This window comes from Nelumbo lutea, chromosome 7 (assembly GCF_056320005.1).
Source record: "Nelumbo lutea isolate HS-2025 chromosome 7, American lotus-T2T, whole genome shotgun sequence".
Taxonomy (NCBI): domain Eukaryota; kingdom Viridiplantae; phylum Streptophyta; class Magnoliopsida; order Proteales; family Nelumbonaceae; genus Nelumbo; species Nelumbo lutea.
This window is the reverse complement of record NC_142690.1, coordinates 24,910,196-24,931,054: the sequence shown is the minus strand read 5'-3', so window position 1 is coordinate 24,931,054 and position 20,859 is coordinate 24,910,196. Positions and strand designations below refer to the sequence as shown.

Here is a 20,859-nt window from a genome sequence, read left to right as displayed (position 1 = left end):
TAGGGTTCTCATGAGCTATTTATATCTCATCATAACAGGTTCCTGTCATGCCACCAAACATGTGGGGAGCTGAGTTAGTTCTGCTGACATGGCCTCCTAGTGTATACAAACTTGATGGGCTGAACTACACAAGACACTCCCTCTGAGCTGATGGCTTTGGTGTTTGATGCCTGGGGCTCCTGGACTTGGGCTGTGGGTGCTGGTGGGGGCTGCTGTGTTGACCCAGGTTCCCATCAGCCCCATCCTCTTTGTAAACAACCTTGTATTCAAGGTTGAAATCAGGAAATCGGTGCTGCAGCCTTGAAACATCTTCCCATGTTGCATCTTCTACACTTAAGGTTCTTCCATCTAACAAGAGCCTGTTTGATTCTCTTTGTACCCAACTTGATCCACCTGAAATCACAGATGGATTGAGGTTCTAGTATGAGTGAACCCTCCTCTGGCTCTGAGAACTGAGGTAGAGTACTGCTGACTCTAGCTGAAGGAGATATATGCATGGTTTCAGCAGACTAACATGCAACAGTCCCAGTGAACTCCAACCGGTGCAGGTTGGTATGGAACATGCAATTCTGTACCTGCAACCCCACCATTTTGCAAACTCCATCACACATAATCTTGTGCCCATTAGCCACATGGACCACAAAGGGATCTATAGCTTCCACTGCCATCACAGTCTGTTTTATCAACTCAGTGGTAATGAAGTTCAACAAACTTCCACAAAGGGATCTCTCTGTCCCACTGGGGCATCTTCAATCTCCTCAGAGTCATCTTCAACTTCCTCAGGCTATAGCAGAAACAACTGTTGGGCCTTGCAACAATGCCTAAGGGAAAAATTTTTCTTCACAATTGTAACACAGCCCTTCATCTCTGCATGCCTGCATCTCAGCCCATGAGAGTTTCTTAATGGGTACAAGGACCTGGTTTAAGGTCTTGGGTAAACCCGGTTCAACCTATGGTGGGGAAGACTTTAAGGCCAACTCTGGTTCAGGTCTAGGTGGTGGTGGTGGTGGTGGTGGGTGGGTGGGGGGGGGGGGGGGGTTAATGAGTAGTCCAAGGGATGATTTGTCATTTTGGTTTTGTCAATCTTCTCTTCAAATAACCTGGCCAACCCTAAAATAGCCATTACCATTGACAGTTGCATGACCTTCACCTCGAGTCTAATATCTTCCTAGAGCCCTCCGACAAAACACCTGATTAAATCCTTCTCCGGCCACCCATGAACCCTAAGCCAGTCTTTCAATTTGACTCTGATATTCCCCCAGTGATCCGACCTGGCGAAAATTGGCAAGGGACTCATCGAAATCTTCAAACCTAGAAAGGCTGAAGCATACATCGAGGGCTTCAGTGAAATCGAGCCAGGTCATTTGAGGATGAAACCTCTGGTACCATTGGTACCAGACGTTGGCTTCCCCATCCAAGTGAATTGAGGCAAGTTGGAGCCTCTAAGAAGCAGCGACATCATGATATTCAAAATATTGTTCAACTCTGTTAATCCAAGGTACAAGGTCCTCACACCTGAGAAGATTGGAAAATTGATCTTCAAGGTCCTACAAGATGGATTTCCTGCTGGCCGGTGGCTATCCCCTCTTGTTCACCTTCCCTGTTCGACCTATGGAGATTTTGTCGAACTGAGATGAACACAAAGAGAGTTACCTTCATCTCCTTTAAATCTCTATCCGGTTTGTGGAGTTGAACTTCCAGCCAATCCATTCTTTCATCCGAGGAACTAGCTCTAGTGTTGGGCATCCTGGACCACAGGCTCTGATACCAGTCGATAACTTCAAACAGCTGAGCTTCTTCAAGGGAGCTCACCTCCTGAAATAGATAAAAGAGAAGGAGAAGAGGGAAGAGAATTAGGGAAAGGTATTTCAGATATTTCTCATGAGCCATTTATATCTCTCATCATAACAGGTTTCTTTCCTATCACGCCAACTCCAAGCACATGGGGAGGCTGAGTTAGTTATGCTGATGTGGCCTCCTGGTGTATACAACACAACACTCCCTCTGAGTCATTGGCTTTGGTGTCTGATGCCTAGGGTTCCTAGACTTGGGCTGTGGGTGCTGGGGAGGGGGGGTGGGTGCCAACCCAGGTTCTCATCATACAGTTATTTTGCAACCTTGGGCCATCCTTTCACAGCAGCCTAATTGGCCCAAGTCTTTATTCAGGAGATCACCCATTCTGCATTCTACAAGTTATCACCCACAAACCAATGGACAGTCTGAGGTAATCAATAGGCCAGATGGTTACCATGGGCTGAATACTGGTACAACATCAGCTTCCATGTCTCTACAGGGATGAGTCCTTTCAAGGTGGGATCCCCCAGCCATTGTCCCTTATAAACAGGGGTCATCATCAGATGTTGAAGTAGATGATCAACTTTCAGAGGGATGACATTCTAAGAACCTTAAAAGGTCACTTACTGCAAGCAACAAGAAACACCGTGATGTGCAATATCAAGTGGGAGACTTTGTCTATTTGAAGTTACAGCCATATAGACAGACCACTGTAGCTCATTGAGCCTGGCACAAACCTTGATTTTTTGGGTTGTTTCGCATTGAACGTCTTGGGCAGGTGGCTTACCATTTGGACCATCCACCCACTTCTAGATTACACCCTGTCTTTCATGTTTCCCTCCTTAAATGCAGTTTGAACCCAGGCCAAGCTTTTAGCCCAACCCTTCCTCACTTTACAGGGAAAGGGGCATTGCAAGTGAAGCTACCCAAGACTACTGATTTCCATGGGCCAGGAAAAATGGAAAAGTGCTCCAGGAGGTGTTGGTCGAATGGAGTGACCTGCCCCCAGAAGATGCAACTTGGGAAGAATACTCCAAACTACAGTGCTGTGCATATAGTCTATAAAGTACGAATAGTTTAAAGTAAAATAGCTGGGAGACCCATCGCTTCTAGTTCATTTACTTGATGGGTGGCATCTCCTTATCAAGCCCAAGTTAGCATTCCTGCAGTGCTCACAAATGTCCTTATCATAACAAGATTAACAGAATGCTTACAATGTTAGAGAGTTGTTCACTGATGTAAGCCATTGATCTCAACATGGCTTCCAGTGTATCTTTAGTAAGCTGGAATTTCACCTCTGTTTCGCCTAAAGGGGACTTAGCATAATCTTGGAGCTGCAAAATGTATAACATAAAAAGAATTAAACAAGCTCTACACAATTAACGAGGGGCCCTAGAAATCTAAACACAAGAAAATTTATTTGTTCATAAAGAACAACATTATCAGCAAGGTTTAAAATGTCGGTGTCGGTGTCAGTGGAAAAATCAACCATCCAAATGTAGGAAACATGTTGGAAATGTTGAAAACATCATATGAAAATACTGTAGAAATTATAGACAAGGTAGGACAATTATGAAATATGCAAAAATATAAAATGCTATTTTTTGTAATGATAAATGATGCAATGGGCAGACCTGTTAAATTATTATCCTGTTCCAAATCACCAAAACTACATGATAGAGACAGTTCAAGTAAAATTTAAAACTCATAGAAAGAGTGAATGATTCTAATAGATCAACCAATAATTTATTATACAATAAAAATAAGATTTAACTTCATATTTGAAAAGAATTTCAAATTGGCTCGAAGTGGTAATCATGTCCATTAGGTGAGCAATAATACTGCTACCCCACACATCTAAAATATTGTCTCCAACTTATGTTACAACACTATCTTGTAATCCACATAGTGTGAACTGAATTCAGATCTAGGAGAAAACAGATCTAGGGGTGTCCAGGATAGTCGACCCCCACCCCAAAGAACCTCTTTTATATTAAAGAGATAAAAAAAGTATGTACAGTTACAAGAATGCCCTTACAGGGCTGAAAGATAAAAAGAACAAATAAAATAATAAGAATTATGATACTGTACAACAAGGACTACTCTAATAATGTACATCAAGATATATCTTCACACATAGCACCAGTAGCTTTCATTGGGGAATATGTCAATTTCAATAATATTTTGTGTCAATACTAATGAAAATAGAAGTATGTCATGGAAATATTAGGAAATTTATGGACATTTTAAACATGATTATTATTGCTATTGTTATTGTTATTATTTATTGGAAACAGTAACTTTCATTAAAAATAGCAATTAACCATTATACTGTCAACCACTCAGAGTATGAGTGTTGACCCCAACCATTTTATTTATTTATTTATTTTTTTTTTGAGAGAAAGCAATGTATGAATATATTAAGAAAACAAAAAACAGTATAACAAGCTGCTATACATAAAAAGGGGGATGCACATCCAATGCCCATACGACCCTAAACCCCCACCCTCTGCTTTACAAAAATATTATCATATGCAAAAAAAGAATTGAGATTTCTTTCCCTACATGGTTTGTTCATAGCCAGACAGGAAAACAATTTCCCCAAGATTTTCTGGAAAACTGAATCAACCGAGCTGCTCTTGTTTCTGAACATTCTTGAGTTTCTCCCTTGCTAGACACACCAAAAAACTGGTGCAGGAGTGATATTCCATGCTACCTTCCCCCTTTAGGTTAGACCAGCTACACTCCAGCTCTGTAAGAAGTCCACCACTGATTCTGGGTTGCCAGTTTGCACCACAAACATTTCCCAAATCCTTGACCAAATCTCGTGGGCAAAGTCACAGTGTAACATCAAGTGGTTAACTGATTCAACGTAACCATCGCACAACACACAATTATTGGACTCCAAAGGCATGTCCCTCCTAGTTAAGTTATCCCCGGTTAGGATTCTGTTGAGGTAGGTGGTCCACACAAAGAAGGCTACCTTTGACGGCACATTTTTGCACCAAATGATGTTTGCTGGAATGGCCTGTTCCTCTAATCTGGACACGTGATTATAGAAGGATTTGACGGTAAAACTTCCAGATTTATCTCACTTCCACAGCCTTCTATCAATGCTCCCAATCTCCACCTGAGTGATATATAAATTGTCAAGCATTTCCACCATTGCCTCCACCTCCCAGTTATTTAGGTTTCTTCTGAAACGAGGAGTCCAGACCATGGTTTTCAAAACCGGACCAGACTGGAAAAACCGGGAACCAGTCAGGTGACCGGTTCTGTTTTACCCCAAAACCGTTGATTTGATCAGCAAACAGCTGACCCGGGTGGTCAAACCATTCGAACCGTTCAATGGTTTGGCTGGTTTTTATTTTTTTGTCAGAATGGGCCATCCGTCCGGGAACCAGACCCCTGACCAGTTTGTTGTCCGGGTCGGTTTTAAAAACCTTGGTCCAGACTACATACCCATTCCACACCTGTAAGTGGTTTGTCACCCAAGCTTCTTTGTCCACTGCCAACACATATAGGGCAGGGAAAGACTCTTTCAGTGGTCTGCCTTCACACCAGGAGTCTCTCCAAAATTTCACCTGATTGCCATCACCAATTTTGAAGCAGATACCCTTCCTAAAAGGGTCAAAAGCTCTCCTTATGCCTTTCCACACAGAGCACCCAACCAATTTCAAAGTTACATCACAGCCCAAAAAAAGGGTTTTCCCTTAAGGTCCCCTGCTTTGCCAAAATAATCAGCCACAGAATTGGCTGACCTTTTTACCCACTTGAAGATTGCTTATATATACAATAATTAAATAAATTAGTATAATAAAATTAAAAAAATTATTTATTTTATTAATATATTATATACGATATATTATTATATAATTATAATTTATATAATATTATATAAATAAATATATAATATATAAAATATATATGGGCCGTGCTGGCTTGTGGACCTAAAACCCCAGGCCCAGCACAGCCCGCATGATCGTGCCGCGCCTAGCACGGCCCATGGACCATCGTGTCGGGCCGTGGACGGCACGACCCGATTTACACCTCTAGTCCATACACCCAAACTTTGTCAGCAGCCATCCTATTAACAGTTTAGAGTCTCCCTCCACCTCAACATTTTGATATCCTCATTGCTTGGACAGCCTCAAGTCTTCTAGTAGGGTCATAATTTCAGCCTTCAGAGAATCTCCCACACCCATGGGGCCAGAGTATAGTGCTATCAGCCTGCCCTCCCCAGCTCCAGAGGGTCCTGGATTACCTAATGAGCTTCCATCAAAGTTCAATGTTATCCTTTGTTGTGCTGCAGGTGTCCAATAAGGCTGATCCACAGACTGTGCAGTTGAAGAATTTGCCATTACCAACCATCCCCTAAGGATAATCATTTTAAACATGATTATCACTATTTAGTTTCACATATGTCAACCACAGTTGTCATGACCAGTGCTGTCAACGTAGTGAGGCAACCACTAGTTGTTTTGGCCTCCCTAGGCAATGCATTGACTGGTGCTAGTAACTAACTAATCAATCAAAGAAATGATAAATTCTAAATTTAAGATATTGATGCAATATCATCCACTAGTCAATACAAACAGAAAATATGCAATATAAGAATGTTAAAAATATTTAGTTTATATTCATGGCTCATCAAAAATAAAAAGGCTAGATAAGTCGAGATAAGGAATGAAAATCATGTGGTCCTCCTTTTTGTGGAAATTCCATAACAGCATACCATTAATTCCAAGTAAAAGAAGTCCCTCACTTTATTGTTTTACCTTACTCCTTATTTTATATACCACACTGTTTTCAACCCGCCACTGACCATGTTAGTCAAACTAGTAACCCGGTCAAAATCCCTGCTTCGGTTGTGTCAAACCTGCTATTTACAAAAAACCAATGACTCAGTCAATAACCTGCCAGTAAAGGCAGTTGAACAGTTGATCCATCTGACCCATTCAAGGAATAAACATAGTTCTCAAGAATCCAAGGCAAACCTAGGCAACAAGGGAGCACTTAGTCGCCTAGGCATTGCTTAAGGTCTAAGCAAAATAGAACAAAAAGGGGATGAGCCCCTATTTTTTCCATTGAAATAGAAGTTAAAGTTTGTGGTATAGGATGGTGGGTAGCATTCATGGCTGTTCCTATTCAGGTTGGGATGCCGGAGTATCTCGTCGGGCTACTCTATCAACTCCTTGGAAGGCAATACATGGCATTCTTCCCAAATTTCTTCAATGTGTAAGGTATGATGCTTGTGCGGGCAATCTAGTTCTTTTTTGGGAAGATACTTGGGTGGGTAACTTGTCTCTCAAAGACATTTTCCCCTCTCTTTACTCTCTTTCCCTTTATAAAAAAGAGCCTATTTCCTCTTTCCTCTCCCCTCCAGTCCTCCCTCTTTCTTTGAATTGGGATTTTAGTTTTCATAGAGGTTTGCGGGACGCTGAACTTCCTTCTGTCACTGAATTGCTTTCTTCTCTTGAAAATGTTTGTTTAGACCCTTCTTCCCCTGATAAGAGAGTGGGGGCCCCTACTCCTCAAGGCTCTTTTTCTTGTGCTTCTTTCTTCAAATCCCTTTGTTCTAGTGATGTGCCTGGGTCCTTCCCTGTATGAGAAGTTTGGACCAAACCTATTCCCCCCAAGATAGTTGTCTTTTGTTGGAAGGTGTATGGTAAGATTAATACTTTGGAAAACTTGGAAAAGAAAAGCCCTTTTTTTTGTGTCTTCCCACAAACTGGTGTATTTTGTGCAAAGCCCATAGAGAGGATTGCTACCACTTACTGATCTCCTGCCCCTTTGCTGCATCTCTATGGGATTGGATTTTTTATTTGTTTGGTCGCAGGTGGGTTCTACCATAAGAAGTCAATTTGTTGTTTAGCTCACCTACCTTCATTTGGCCAACAAAAAAGGGAAATGCATGTGGAGATGCATTAGAGAAGCCACACTATGGACTATTTGGGGAGAAAGGAATTCTAGAATCTTTCTTGACAAGGAGAGAACCCTTCCAGTAGTAAAGGAGTGTATTTTCACTAGAGATATACACTGGCTGAGAACCTTAGAATCCGTTTCTCCGTTTTCCTTTGCAGATATTTGGAGAAGCTGGGATGCAATTGCTAACTTGTCCTCTCAGAAAAATAAATCTGCAGCAGTTTGGATACCTCCCTTGGAAGGTTTTATCAAATTGAATTTTGATGGGAGCAGTCAAGGCAATCCGGGATTGTCAGGGATTGGAGGAGTCTTGAGAATTGAGGATAGCAAGATCGTATCACTGTTTTCAGGCCCAATGGGAGTAGGTGATTCTACAAGGGCTGAGTTACTGGCTGCTGTACAAGGAATTCAGATTGCCAACCAAATTGGGATAGAGAAGTTACTGATTGAAGGGGACTCTTAAAGTAATTGTGGGTTGGTTGTAGAACCTCGATTCAGCTACTTGGAACTATAGGGATCTTATGAAAAAATTTAAATGGTTAACAAGACACATGATCATTAGGCTGTGTTTGGTTGCAGTGCAATTTTATTTGCACTAGTACAAGGAGTGCAAATGAAAATAAAATGCAAATTCTCATTTAATTTTGTTTTGGGTTATACTTTATTCTGCTTTATGTCTTAATTTACTTCATTTGTACTACAATCAAACAAGATAAGCTAAAATTTGAAACAAAAATAGGTTAGAATTTACACTCAAATCATTTGTACTGCCATAATTTTGCATCAGTGCAAATTTATTTGCATTGCAACCAAACACAGCCTTAGAGTCCAATGGATGGGTAGGTCGGCAAATGCTTATTTTCTTGTTTCACTGTAATATCTAGGAGAGGCTGCACCTCACGCTTCTCCAAAGGATGCATGTAACAGATTATTCTCTTTGATTAATGAATTCACAATTCAATTATCAAAAAAAAAGGGCATAGCCCCTACTCTTGTCTTAGAAGAAAGAAGACAGAGAAGAAAAATCTCAAAGATGATGGAGAAGTGGTAGAGCCCCTGTTTTAGTTCAAAAAAAAGGATGAAGAAGAAATTTACTTCCAGAAAAGGAAAAAGAAGGGATCAGAATATCTTTGTTGTAATGGGAGATTAAGTTGCAGGCCTGTTTTTCTCTTTGCATTATTAGTTATGTTGCTGTGTTGGGCCTGAATTAGTTCTTTTTATTTTGTACTTATGTGTGCCTTCACTAATTAGGGGCACACCTGTCTTTTCATGTATATTAGGGCTGGGTGAAAACACACTTGCAACCCATCCATCTTCTGTCTTTTCTGTTATCTCTCTCTTTTGCTCTAATCTCCATCACAGGTCACAAACCAGTTGCACTAACGAAGGATAAGAAGCCTAAGAAGGGTCAAACACCAAGTGAAAATGTGGCAATGGGTAACAATGCAAAGATTCAGAAGAATACATCCACAACTGCTCCTTTGTGATGGGACAGAACACTAATTCTTCTGCCTCAGGATCATTTTTGGATTTTACAGCTGATGAGGCAGAAATCTTTAGCTGAGCCATGGACCAATTGAGGAACTCCCCCCTTGCATCCTCTTCCCTTGCCAAAAAAGGTACTGTCGCTACTCATAGTGTTACTAGTCCTATACATTCTAGCCCTTGGATTATTGATACAAGAGCCACTGACCATATGAGACATATGTGCTCTTTGTTTGCCTCCTATCACATGCTATCTGGCCAAGATAAGGTGAGTAACTGACGGTCTCTCCACTACTTTAGGTAAGGGGCATTTCAGGCTAGGCGCCTCGCCCATGTCAAGGCATGCACTCATTAGAAAGGCACTCGCCTCTGCACCTAGTCAAGCACCTCAGGCCATGCGTCAGGCGGCCCAGGCAAGGGACTTATTTAGGTTTTCAATTTTTTATTTGTTTTATGTTTTGAGTTTATATACAATTATTATAATATATCAAAGGCCTTTTTCTTTTATGTTTTACAACTATGAATATGATATGCTAAACCAAATAACCAAAAGCCCAAACTAAGAGTGGGAAAATAAAAACTTCCCAAGCAAGCAAACTGAAACAAGGGCAAACCAACCATCGAACTCCAAGTCCAAGGAAACCCTTCATTCTTTCCACTATTTCTGACAGTAAAACAGGGGCTCCGCCCATTCTAGTTCCCCCTTGTTTTCACACTAAAATAGGGGCTCCACCCATGCTTATTTTTTCTTTATATCTCACCAGTTTTTACTTTAAAACAGAGGCTCTACCCCATTCTTTCTACCACTGATTTTTACACTAAAACAGGGGCTCCGCCCCACTCTTATTTTTTCATTCTTTTTCTTTTATTTTTTACAACTATGAATATAATATGCTAAACCAAATAACCAAAAGCCCAAACTAAGAGTGGGAAAATAAAAACTTCCCAAGCAAGCAAACTGAAACAAGGGCAAACCAACCATCGAACTCCGAGTCCAAGGAAACCCTTCATTCTTTCCACTATTTCTGACAGCAAAACAGGGGCTCCGCCCATTCTAGTTCCCCCTTGTTTTCACACTAAAATAGGGGCTCCACCCATGCTTATTTTCTCTTTATATCTCACCAGTTTTTACTTTAAAACAGAGGCTCTACCCCATTCTTTCTACCACTGATTTTTACACTAAAACAGGGGCTCCGCCCCACTCTTATTTTTTCATTTATCATCGCAATTTTTACTTCCAAAACAGTGGATCCTCCCCATTTTTGTTTTTCAATTTTTTGTATCTGCTTTTATGCTCAAAACAGGGGCTTCACCTCATTATTGTTTATGTAGAGAACATTGATGTGGGCCCCACAGCTGTGGTCCCCCTCTGTCTGTAGGGTAGAATGTATCTAGTCACAGCTGTGGTCAATTTGCTATTCTGTTACTCCTAGTTTCAGTTTTATATTGTTTGTTATTTGTTAGCAGTTATGATGTAAACACCAAGGGCAGATATGCCCTTTCATGTAACTAGCATAACATATATATATTAAATGAAAGTGGTGGCGGCAGAATATTGGCATTCTGTTCTTCTCCTCAAAATCTGTGTTCTACTGCTCTTTCACCACTCTTTCTTCTACTTCTACTTCACTTTCTCTTCTCATCGAACCTAAAATTTCTTAGTGGTCAAGACTGATAACAGTCTTGAACATGGTATCAGAGCCAAGTTAGGGTTTTTCATGTGAGTCTAATACCAGCCGACTACATGAGAATCTCCTAGGACTGAAAGCTGAAAAGGAGGAGTTCGCAGATTGATTCTTGGAGATCGCTAGAGGTGCTAGCAGCTGTTGGAAACTTGCTAGGGTTGCAGAGTGTTGGTGGTCAGGAAGGATCAGAGAAGACTAGGGTTCAGGTAACCCTAGAAGGCAGCGAACAATTTTCCTTGTAAGTTGTTTATTTTCTAAGAGAAGTTCTATCAGAGAAGATAGGTTGGACCTATCTGGAGGGGAAGGCCGAACCATTCTAGTTCTTTCTCTCTTCGATTCACTAGGGTTTTACAGCAAACCCTGGACCGAACAGTGTTTCTCTCTACTCTAGGGTTTGAAAGTGATCTGCGGCAAGCCCTAGTGTTTGACTGAACCCTGTGATCTACCTAGAGCTACTCTTAAGTTTATTGGTAGGTCCGATCAGATTCTAGGGTTTCTTATTAACCCTACTGCAAGCCTATCTATACAATTTGGATTGTGCAACTGAATTGCTTACTTTCAGGACTGATTAAAACCCTAACTTTCCCAAGCATATCAGTTTTTTTAAGCTGTTCTCAGAGTTCTAAGGGGTTAGAGATCTACGGACAGCTACTGTTGTGTTGGCTAGTTGGTTTCAGATCATAGTTATTTCAGTTTTGTGCACATATACTGAGAATACAGATCAGGCCTATACCGTTTTGATTGTGATTGGTGGTTCAAGTGCTGTTTTGAGACTTGACAGAAATGGAGTCTAAAAATCAGGCAGAAGGCAGCCTTGGGAACATCAGTTATGGTAATATTTCTGAGATGGGTGGTCAGATTAAGACCGTAAAGTTTGATGAATCAAACTATTTGGAATGGGCCCAATCAGCCATGATGGCTATTGGTGGAAGAGGTAAATTAGGGTACCTCCTGGGAGATATGAAAGAACCTTCCAAGGGAGATCCGACATATACCAAGTGGATGCAAGAAAACTACTTGGTTATGACATGGATGTGTAATTCTATGCAGCCTCATATTAGCCGGAATTATTTGTGGGCAAAGACAGCTAAGGAGATATGGGATATTATCAAAGAAACTTACTCCCAACCCCTTAATGTTGCCAGAGCATATGAATTGAAATGTGAAGTAAACACCCTTAAACAAGGAGAGAAACCGGTGTCGGTCTACTTCTCTACCTTGAAGTCCCTGTGGCATGAGATTGATCACTTAGAGACTCTTGGGTGGGAGAGTCCCAAAGATGCTCAGACCCATAGAAAGCACGTCGAGACAAACAGAGTGTTTGAGTTTCTGGCAGGACTGAACTCAGAATATGATATTGTGAGGCAGCAGATTTTGACTAGAGACAGTGTGACTCTCTCTCAGGCTTACTCATTTGTACACAGTGAAGAGACCAGAAGGAAGGTTATGATGCAACCTCACACACCCACATCAGCTTTTGTAGCGATTACACCCAAATCAGGGGGTGATTCAGAGAAGGACGGGGGGAAGGAAGACAAGAAGGATGTAGTATGTGAACATTGTAAGAAGCCCAAACATACAAAAGAGACATGTTGGAAACTGCATCCCCACTTGGTTCCTGCGAAGTTAAGACACAAGAAGGGCACTGCTCATGTAGCCATGAACACTGATTCGACATCCTCATCTAGCACAAAAGGAACATCTTTGGAGACCTTAGCTGTAGTTCGGGCTGCCCTAATACAACTAGAAAAGGAGGTTGGAAATTCAGCTCAGCCACCGCAGCCTCCATCAGCCCCTATTACATCTGTCTTCGCCCATTCAGGTACTCAAGCTTCAGCCTATCATGCCTCAGCTCCAGGTACTACTGAACCTTGTTGGGTAACAGACTCAGGTGCATCTGATCACATGACTAGCTTGCCTTCATTGTTTACTACTTACCATTTGTCTTCTGGTAGGGATAAGGTATCTATTGCTGATGGCTCCCTGACTCCTATTTCTAGGAAGGGTGACATCAATCTTTCAGATACTATCTCCCTATCATCTATCTTGCATGTTCCTAAGCTTGATACTAACCTTCTTTCAGTCAGTAGTATTACCAAGCATATGAACTGCTCAGTAACCTTCTTCCCTGATCGATGTGTTTTTCAGGACTTGGAGACGCAGAAGGTGATTGCGACTGGCCGTGAAACGAATGGGATCTATTTGCTCGGGGAGCGGTTCCGTCAGGGAGAGTCAGTAGAGAAGTTGTCTTTTGTTTCTCAGAGTGTGAGTCCGGTTATGCTTTGGCATAACCGATTAGGGCATTTGTCTTTTCGGTCTTTATAGAGTTTGTTTCCTACTTTATTTGAGTCTATTGAGTTGTCTCAGGTATAGTGTGAAAGTTGTGAGTTTGCTAAGCATTGTAGAAAACCTTATTTATTGAGTAATAAAAGGAGTGATAATTCTTTTGATATTGTGCATACTGATGTTTGGGGGGCTTATCATATCCCTTCCATGGGTGGGTATAGATATTTTTTGTCATTTGTTGATGACCATACCCCTTTTTTTTGGGTTTATCTCATGCGTTCACGAGATGAGGTACCTTCCCTGACCCAAAATTTTTACCAGATGATCCTAACCCAGTTTGATGCCAAGATCAAAGTTCTCAGATCTGATAACGCAAAGGAATACTTTGCTAAATCATTGACATCTTATCTTCTTCATCATGGGGTTATCCACCAGAGCTCTTGCCCTCATACACCTCAGCAAAATGGAGTTGCCGAGAGGAAGAATAGGCACATTTTGGAAGTGGCTAGAAGCCTCATGTTTAATTCCAATGTCCCTATTCGCTTCTGGGGTGATGCTATCCTCACGGCAGTATACCTTATTAATCGGATCCCTTCCAGGGTCCTTGATATGCGATCTCCTTTTTCCCTTCTACACCCACGTGAGGACTTCTTTTCTATTCCCCTTAAGACATTCGGTTGTACTTGCTTTGTTCAGCTTCTCGGACCCCATCACTCCAAGTTTGAACCCAAAGCCTCCAAATGCATCTTCCTTGGTTATGCACAAACTCAAAAGGGTTATTGCTGCTATGATCCTATCTTCGGGAGGAAGTTTGTCTCCATGGATGTCACTTTCTTTGAGGGGACACCCTATTATCCTCAGGTTGCCCCTCAGGGGGAGAGTAGTGTGAGTGGGGGTTTGAGTTCTTGTCTTCAGGGGGAGAGCAGTGAGAGTGGGGCAGTTCCTTTACCTATTCCATTGGGTGATGAGAGCTGCAATGGTGAGGGTAGTCAGAGGGATCAGGAGTTGAGGGAGAGCTGCAATGGTGAGGGTGGTCAGAGGGATCAGGAGTTGAGGGTTTATCACAGGCGGTGCAGGCAAGTTGATCCTGATCAACAGCAATCCAGACCAGCTCCAATCTCATCTACAGCTCCAGGTCCAGATACTACAGTCCCAAAGCCCACAGAGACTTCCCCTACAGATGATCTTGACCTTCCGATTGCAGTCCGTAAAGGGAAACGACATTGTACCACATCCACAACCCACTGTATTTCCCATTTTTTATCCTATGATCGCCTATCTCCTACTTACAGGTCCCACCTTAGTTCCATTTCCAATGTCCCTATTCCAAGAACAGTGCAAGAAGCCCTATCCGTCCCTGAATGGAAAGATGCAATGCAAGTTGAGATGGATGCCCTGTTGAAAAACAACACCTGGGAGGTAGTTGATTTGCCAAAAGGAAAGAAACCAATTGGATGCAGATGGGTATTTACGGTGAAGCATAATGCAGATGGATCTATTGAGAGGTATAAAGCTCGGTTAGTTGCAAGAGGGTTTACACAGACTTATGGCATAGATTACTTGGAGACATTTGCACCGGTAGCCAAGATGACTACTATTCGAGTCCTATTGTCCCTTGAAGCAAGTCACACTTGGCCTTTATACCAAATGGACGTGAAAAATGCCTTTCTGAATGGAGATCTGCAGGAAGAAGTTTACATGTGTTTGCCTCCTGGATTCTATGATGCAGAAATAGGTAAGAAGGTCTGTCGGCTCAACAAGGCTTTGTATGGTTTGAAACAGTCACCAAGGGCTTGGTTCGATAGATTCAGACTAAAACTTGTGAAGTTTGGATATGTACAAGCCCAGTCAGATCATACCCTATTCATCAAGAGGGTGGAGTCCTCTTTGACACTACTAGCAGTATATGTTGATGATATTGTGGTCACAGGGAATGATAGCCATGAGATTGTGTCTCTTAAACAGCTTCTTCACCAAGAATTTGAGGTGAAGGACCTTGGTGTACTCCGGTATTTTTTAGACATTGAGGTTGCTAGATCCAAACAGGGGATCTTTATATCTCAGAAGAAATATGTCCTAGACCTGTTAGCAGAAACTGGAAAGTTAGGTGTCAAGCCTACAGATACATCAATTGAACAGAATCACAGGATTAGTGCCGAGAGTGGGGAGCTTCTTGAATACAAAGTTATGTTCCAACAACTAGTAGGAAAGCTCCTACATCTCTGCCTCACTCGGCCAGATATTACTTATGTTGTTAGTGTTGTCAACCAGACATACATTCTCCTAGAACCACACATCTTCTTGCGGCAGAAAGAATCTTAGCCTACTTGAAGAGATGCCAGGTAGGGGTATACTATTCAAGAACAACAATCACATGAAAGTGGAGGTCTTTACTGATGCTGATTGGGCTGGGAGTGTTGATGACAGAAGATCTACCTAGGGATATTGTGCCCATGGGAGGAAACCTTGTCTCTTGGAGAAGTATGAAACAAAGTATTGTCTCCCGGTCAAGTGTTGAAGCAGAATACAGGTCCATGGCCAATGGAGTGGCTGAAATCCTATGGCTAAAATCTCTACTTGAGGAGTTGGGTATTGAGTATGAAAAGCCCCTGATGTTGTACTGTGATAATCAAGCCGCCATTAATATAGCACATAATCCAGTACAGCATGACAGAACCAAACACATTGAAGTTGACCGTCATTTTGTGCGAGAAAGGGTCTCATCTCAAGAAGTATGCCTCCCTTACATCACATCCAGTATGCAACTAGCATACATCCTCACTAAAGCCGTATCAAGAAAGAAGCTAGAGGTGGATCTATCCAAATTGGGAATGATGAACATATACTCCCAACTTGAGGGGGAGTGTAGAGAACATTGATGTGGGCCCCACCGTTGTGGTCCCACTCTGTCCGTAGGGTAGAATGTATCTAGTCACAACTGTGGTCAATTTGCTATTCTATTACTCCTAGTTTCAGTTTTATATTGTTTGTTATTTGTTAGCAGTTATGATGTAAACACCAAGGGTAGATATGTCCTTTCATGTAACTAGCATAACATATATATATTAAATTAAAATGTCGGCGGCAGAATATTGACATTCTGTTCTTCTCCTCAAAATCTGTGTTCTACTGCTCTTTCACCACTCTTTCTTCTACTTCTTCACTTTCTCTTCTCATCGAACCTAAAATTTCTTAGTGGTCAAGACTGATAGCAGTCTTGAACACCTACAATTTATCTATTTTTTGTTCACTCTTTTTACCTCCAAAACAAGGGCATCACCCCATTGTTATTCATGTATTTTTCTCGCTTCTTTTACATAAAAATAGGGGCCCCAACCCACTGTTATTTTTTATATTTTTCTCACTGTTTTGCACCCAAAACAAGGGCAATTAGGTAATTCAATGGTTGAAACATCTTAGCCCCATTAAATGTCATTGGAGCCATTTGACCATGGTTTCCAGATGGGAAATACCATTCTTCACTTACAAGGGTATGAAGTTAGGACTCCCCCAAACTTGTGGATCTAACCTTGATCAGTAGAATTGGGCCAGATCCGGACTTGCCTTCTTTTATGTGCTTGGGGGCCAATAGTGGGGGGGCCCTACCCTTTCACAGCCAGATGGGTCGAGTGGGCTACATGAGTTTCAGCAGAAGTTATGTTATCTTTTGAAGCAATTTGAAATGACATTCTAGGAGCCCAACTGTCTTCCCCCTCCAAAAGCCCATGACCACCATATCCCCTTATTACCTGGAGTGGGACCCACAAATGTTACCATACTGATATCCTCACTGCTAGAAGCAAGAAATTGAGAGCTTCGTTCAAGTACCAGATAAGGGTTTTACACAACTCAGCCACAGCTCCTTTTCATCACAAGTTTTGCTAGTGAAGGATGAGGGGTGGAGGTTTTGTGTAGATTATCATCAGGCTCTCAATAACATTACCATAAAGGACCGTTTCCCAATTCCTGTGATAGATGAGTTGATCGATGAGCTTAAAAAAGGCGTGGGTGTTCTCTAAGCTCAATCTCCTGGTATTCCAGGCCGTTGTTTTTAAAGTAAAAATTGATGAGAAAAAGGAAAAAATAAGCATGGGTGGAGCCCCTGTTTTAGTGTGAAAATGACGGGAAATATAGGGGAAACAAGAATGGGCAGAGGCCTTTATTTTTCTTTCAAAAACAGTGGAAAGAAAAATAGGAAGAAAGAAGGGAAAAAAGAACAAGAAGGAAAGAAGATACATTTTTCAATTGAATCTAAAGATCAAAAAAAGGTTTCCTTGGACTTGGTGTCTTTGATGAAGAAGGGTACTCGGAGTTCGATGACTAGTTTGCTCTTGTTTGAGTTTGCTTGTTTGGAAAGTTTTTTGCTTTCCCACTCTCGTTTTGGCCCTTGGGCTATTTGGTTTAGCATATGATACACAATAGTTGTAAAAAATAAAAGAAAAAAGGCCTTTGATATGTTATAATAATTGTATATAAACTCAAAACATAAAAAATAAATAAAATAAAAAATGAAAACATAAATAAGGCACACAACTAAGTGTGTAGAGGCAAGCACCTTTTTGATGTTCACATAACTTAACCTAGGCAAGGCGCCTAGCCTAAAATGCACCTTACCTCTGTGCCTTTTAAACCACTGCCTTAACCTCCAAGCATATTTCATCCTTTAATCCTCCCACAAAACACCCAACTAAACTTTCCAAGCCATCCCTAAACCCTGGTAGCCAGGCATTCAAACTCCATCTAGTACTCACATACCATTCCATGTTGTTTCAATTTTGTCAGGCTTTCATCATAATCGACATACCCAGAAGGACCAAATCTAACACAATGAGCACCAGTGAACTCGATCCATGTCATTTAGAGTGAAACCAGCAATACCATTGGTAATAGAGGACTTCCGTTTCCTACGACCACCCTTGCAGGACAAACCCAAGACTCCCCTCTAATTTTTGAACATGCAAGTGTTTTAATCAGACATCGGCTTGACGAGATATTTTTTCTTTTTCACCAAATGCTGGCATGTTCAAAAATCACTAGGGGGTCTCGGGTTTGTCCTGTGACTTCTCGATAATAGAGGATGGCTTCTTATCCAAATGAATAGCAGCTATAGCTGCTCAATTTGGTCCAGGGTCTCATTATATTCAAAGTATAGATCCATAGAATGGGATCTTCACCAGAAAAAATGGGAAAATCAATTTAACATTCTTACCAGACCAAGCTCCATTCAGCCTAACACTACAGTGGCTAGACTCTTGCTCCACCTCTCAGCTAGTACTAAGAGTCATCTAATCAAACCTCACCACCACCATAAATAAGGCTTCTCTAATTTCCTTGATTTTCGATGTCACCTTGTGTAACTCAATCTCCATCTGATCCATACGTGACTCCATGGTCATTGCCCAAGTGCTTGGCATTGACCTTGCTCTGATACGAGATGTTAGTAAGTGCCTAACTAGAATCTTTTTAAGGAACCACCCTCTTGAAAACACAGAAGATGAAGAAGAAACGAGAGAGGATCATATCTGATTCATATCAATGTTTTAAAAACCGACCCAAAGGTCGAACCATTTTTGCCTCAGGGTCGCAGGTCAAACCATGCTACATCATCATTCTATATATATATATATATATATATATATTATATATTGATATAGATATGTATGTATAGTTATACATATGTGTATAAATACATATATCAATAAATAATGTATAGTTATATTCTACATGTAATAGATGTATTATTTTATATTTAATTTATATTTTTAATTCAGTTTTTCATTTTTATTTGTAAAAATATTAAAAATTGCACTTTGAGGCAAAAAAAAAGTTTTTCATAAAAATAGCGAGACAATGCGCCTATGGCCCCTTGGGATGCATAGATCTTGAAAAATTACCCAAAATATAAAAAACTTACCCCAATCAAACATCAAAGTGAAAAGTTATGACCTCTGGAAGTGTGCATACACATTTAGTGTGCAACCTATGACCCAGTCACCGGGTTGAATAGGTCAACGGTCCAATTGCTCGAGTTGAACGGTTTTTGACCAATTCTTGGGTTTTAGTAGAACTAGACCCAGAATCATGGTCGGTTGATGGTTCAAACAGCCAAGTCAATGGTGGTTGAAAACACCACTTACAATAGCCCTCCCTTGTAAACATATTATTACATCGAATCAATTCAATTATGCCTTGGGATCTACCTAACTAGTTCCTACTGATGTGGCCTCCTTTGAAAAACTTGTTGAGGTGCAGCCTCGTAAGGTGAGCTCTTAGCTCTAATGCCATCTGGACCTGGCTTCAAGGGCTGGATCGAGCTGGGCCAAACACTTGACTTCAAACCAAAAGTAAGTTTATCACCAAGAACGTTACCTTCTTTAAGACTCAATCATTTTTTGAACCTCCCCAGAATTCTCTTCAAGGGTAGTCTAGTGGGGTGGAAGATATTTTCTCTGAGGTTAACCCTTTTGTGTTCTATGTTTTCTCTTGTGTCCACTGCTCTTGCTACAAAAAAATGATGTGACTAAAGAAAAAGAAATGAGTGTCTATCAAAGGAGGAAAAAAAGGACCTTGCAACCAATTAGATGCCTCTCACTGCGACCAAGGTACCACTCCTCACCTTGAGTTGGATATTCCCATTGCTATACATAAACTTGTCATTCATGCACCATTCATCCAATTGGTAAGAATGTCTATGCATGAGATTTATCCTTTTTTTATAAATGATATAAGCTTTATTATCGCAAGTGAATAGTGTACAACCAGCAGAGGAACAAGATGCAGCCCCAGCCATATAACAAGATGCATATCAATACTACTAATCAGCAACCAACTCAAATACATTAGTTAGCAACCACTTAGAAACCTAGAATGACCAACATCTTATTGTTTTCTTATATTTCATGTGCACAAGAAGTTGTAAATCTTGACTTGCATACCTTCAAACTAATAACAGCCACTCGATCAGCAGGCTTTGACTTCCTATTTTCCATGGTCCATGTCATTGATTTCAGTCGGGGTAGAATTCCCTACAATAAAGAAAGCTCAATTTGGACAATACCGACCGTTCATTTTCATTTTCAGAAGAAAACAAAATGCCCATTTCTTTACTAAAACCAATATATAAATATAATAAATAGGACTTGTTCATTTATTTCATACAAGTTACATCTAAAACTCATTAAACTGAATATAGGATAATTAATACAGGTACTTGCTATTGTTAGAACATGCAGTTTATTCATCTCAGAAGAAACATGACATGAATAACCCCATCTACTGATTATATGAGATTTACAACACAAATGCTAAAGAACAAACTTTATAAATCAGAGCTTTGATTGAAATTGATAGAATATAGAATTTGAGAAAAGATGCTTAGCTTCAAATATACTAGAAGAAAAGCATGGCACCAACATAGGAAGTGTGGTGGCCATGTATTCAACACCTACTAGAGTGGGAGATTCCCTGAACTGAATTGATGGCCTTACTGCAAGGCCTAAGACTAGCAAAGCAATCAAACTTTTGAAATATGGAAGTAGAAGGGGACTCAAAAGTCCAAGTCCCTTGGACTTACAGGCATGTCTTCAGGGAGATTGATTACTATCAAGGGAGGTAAACACTTCCTACTTATGGGCCAGAAGAACTTCAAATGGGATGGCAGATTCACTAGCAAAACAAGGGGTTA

At 40.9% G+C, this 20,859-nt stretch overlaps 1 protein-coding gene across 3 annotated transcripts in view; it reads right to left on the bottom strand.

The window, feature by feature from the left end:
* Positions 1–20,859, bottom strand: part of LOC148845740 (protein FAR1-RELATED SEQUENCE 3-like) — a 46,551-nt gene that overhangs the window by 5,029 nt on the left and 20,663 nt on the right. For all 3 annotated transcript variants that reach the window (XR_016102106.1, XR_016102107.1, XM_088954105.1), the window contains exons 4-5: positions 20,111–20,200; positions 3,009–3,128 (exon numbers count right to left, since the gene is read on the bottom strand). Coding sequence is in view for 1 of the 3 variants with exons in the window: in XM_088954105.1 (XP_088810231.1) it covers positions 3,009–3,128; positions 20,111–20,200 (210 nt within the window). In the remaining 2 variants the exon portion in view is untranslated. The remainder of the gene's footprint in view (positions 1–3,008; positions 3,129–20,110; positions 20,201–20,859) is intronic.